We start from the raw sequence: 2,533 nt of genomic DNA, 5'->3' as shown, positions 1-2,533 counted from the left end.
ACAAAAAAATCAAGTTCCTAGTAATGATGTGTAACGCAACGCAGCGTTGCGTTATTGCGCTGATACTCAAGGTGCGTTACGTGCGCTGATACACCAAATTGCTAACTCAGTAGCGCATTAATGGGTTAGCAGCGCAATAATTCTTTGACAGCGCAATAATTATTTGACAGCGCAATGCGTTGACAGCACAACAATGCGTTGATAGTGCAATAATGCGTTGAGATCGTAACATTGCGCTGAAAGCGCAATATGCGTTGAGAGCGAAACAAACACTTTTATTGTCACAGCGCAATGAATGAGCGTTGTGACATTCTTCCCGATTCAAACAATTAAACAGTTTAAATTTTTGAGTTTTTTTATGAATATACTATTTTATTAAACAGTAAGCTTTTTAATAATGTATTTCATTCATTAAAGAAAAAACATTTTATGTGTTACAGGAACTTTACCATGACAAACTGAACATAGGTACATAACAAACATTTATTAAAAGTATCAGTCTAGATGTAATGTGCCGTCACGCTAAAGAAACTGTCTTGCGCTCGCGAAGTCCAGCTGTCAACAGTCAGACATACAGCGTGTGCTCTTTTTAACCGGCATTTTACTATTTCAAATGTTTTATAATAAATCGCAGGTATAAGTGAACTTGAAATAGTCTTCCTAGTCGGAACGCTATAATTAGGGTTAAGTAGATGAATAAGTTTCCGAAACTGGACGTCTTCGACTATACTGAATGGGTGATATTAGATAACAATCATTTTAACTAATTGTTGATCAATTTCACTCTTGTTTTTATTCAACAGTGGCCTATGAAAGTATCCCGATATGACTGTAGGTCGCGGCGTAGAAGTGGCGGTACGTGACGCAGAAGATTCAAGTGGAGGTGCAGAAGTAGCAGGTGGCGGTATAGAAGTGGCAGTATGCGTTGAAAGTTCAAGTGGCGGTGTGGAATTTGCAGGTGGCGAAATGTTGCAGGATACACGTGTAGTTGTTGCAGCAGATTGCAACTCATTGTTATTATTATCCGATTCCTCGGCTGGATGTCTTGATATTCTCTGTGTACGATGCTTTTTATTTAGGTGGCGAATTAGGCCGCACGTCGATTTGTTGGTCACAGATAAATGCTGGCCGCACAGCAAGCACTTTACTTTTTTTTGCTGTTCTTCGGAAAAATGCAACCACACATCGCTTTTCCTTCTTGAAGTCATTGCGAAAGTCCTAGAAATATACATATATATATATATATGTTAATTTTAAATTATGAAAAACATACACATAATTATAATAAACTTACAAACACTTTTTATCCACCAGGCAGACCCAAACGATTAGTAGTTAGCGCGTAACAATTAAAAATGCGTGTAAAAATTATATTCGCTGATAAAGATGCCATCTGTTTTTTTGCTTTGTTGCGATGGATGCCACTCCGTCACGTATAACGCAAATCGCGCTAGCGCATTGTGCTGATACATACTGCTGCGCTTGCGCTAACATATAAACACAGGAAAAATTGCGTCATTACCCACCCTTAGTTCTTAGCGAAGAAAATCGATGGATAAATAAAAAAGCATAAAAGCGTGCTTGTTAATTGTACATGGTGTATGAGTAACAATATTTCCTGTTGATTTCTTATACAAAAAATCTTTGCGCATTTTCATTTTACCACATTACTTCTTTATTTATCCATCGATTTGCTTCAATAATAACTTGATTTGTTTGCCGTTAGTTTTTTAATTTTTCTCCTTTTAAAATTTGATATGTATTTTTATTTTTTCATCAAAAAAAACTGGAATGATTAATTAATTTATCAGAAACTATCAGTCCTATCGGAAAGTGATGTATACATAGACGGAAAATGGAAAATTTTGTTAGCTTTCATTTGTCGTATTTCATTAGGTGCGTTCGTTTAAAATCTCCAGTAAAAAACATCCAACAGAAAAATTCCAGCGAAATGTCACCAGTTCTCTCACAAGAGAAAAATATCCAAAACAGTACGCGAACAGGAAATTTGCAGAAACTTGCAAGTTAGACGAACAGCTGATATAATTTTTCTTTACATTCAAAAGTGTGAAATTTAGAACGTACGAAAACTCATCACAAAGTGTTATACTGACACAGTTTATTGATTAAACAAATAACTACTGACTTCTTACAAGTTTAATTAGTCGCATTTTGTCATTTTTAACTTCCAAACCATCAAACTAAATTTTGTGATTTGAGTAAATTCCAACCAGCTGTTTCTGATCAGCTGTTTTCCTGTTGGCAAATTACTGTTGGCAAAAGTTTTTCCAGCAGAAACCAGCAGCTTCCCCTCAAAATTAAATGTCACTTTGCTCTCTCAATTTCCCCTATTTTGCAAGTTTTTTGCGTACGCAAAGGCAAAAACCTGAAAGTTTTAGTTAAACATGAATAATTAACGACTACGCGAATGCAACTATTTTCAGTTTGTTAAATTGGTTCATTACATGAACCAATTAGAACAGATCTGACCGGTTGAGAAGCAGCCATTTGTAAAAGCAATTGAGAAAAAAGC

At 35.7% G+C, this 2,533-nt stretch overlaps 1 protein-coding gene across 1 annotated transcript; it reads right to left on the bottom strand.

Annotated features, from left to right (window-relative positions):
• Positions 1-444: 444 nt before the first annotated feature.
• Positions 445-1,409, bottom strand: LOC108371749 (uncharacterized). Its single transcript, XM_017627361.1, has 2 exons — positions 1,295-1,409; positions 445-1,218 (listed from the first exon to the last, which is right to left on the bottom strand). The coding sequence occupies exon 2, from the start codon at positions 1,206-1,208 to the stop codon at positions 744-746; it is 465 nt and encodes a 154-aa protein (XP_017482850.1). The 5' UTR covers positions 1,209-1,218; positions 1,295-1,409; the 3' UTR covers positions 445-743.
• Between the last annotated feature and the right edge of the window lie 1,124 nt (positions 1,410-2,533).

The sequence above is a fragment of the Rhagoletis zephyria genome, unplaced genomic scaffold, assembly GCF_001687245.7.
Source record: "Rhagoletis zephyria isolate East Lansing unplaced genomic scaffold, Rhagoletis_zephyria_1.1 Rzeph_scaffold_00071, whole genome shotgun sequence".
NCBI classification, from domain to species: domain Eukaryota; kingdom Metazoa; phylum Arthropoda; class Insecta; order Diptera; family Tephritidae; genus Rhagoletis; species Rhagoletis zephyria.
This window is presented reverse-complemented; position numbering and strand designations above follow the sequence as displayed.

Excerpts from the sequence above, each read along its gene's own strand:
- LOC108371749 (XM_017627361.1), bottom strand. The coding sequence starts at position 1,208 with ATGACTTCAAGAAGGAAAAGCGATGTGTGGTTGCATTTTTCCGAAGAA.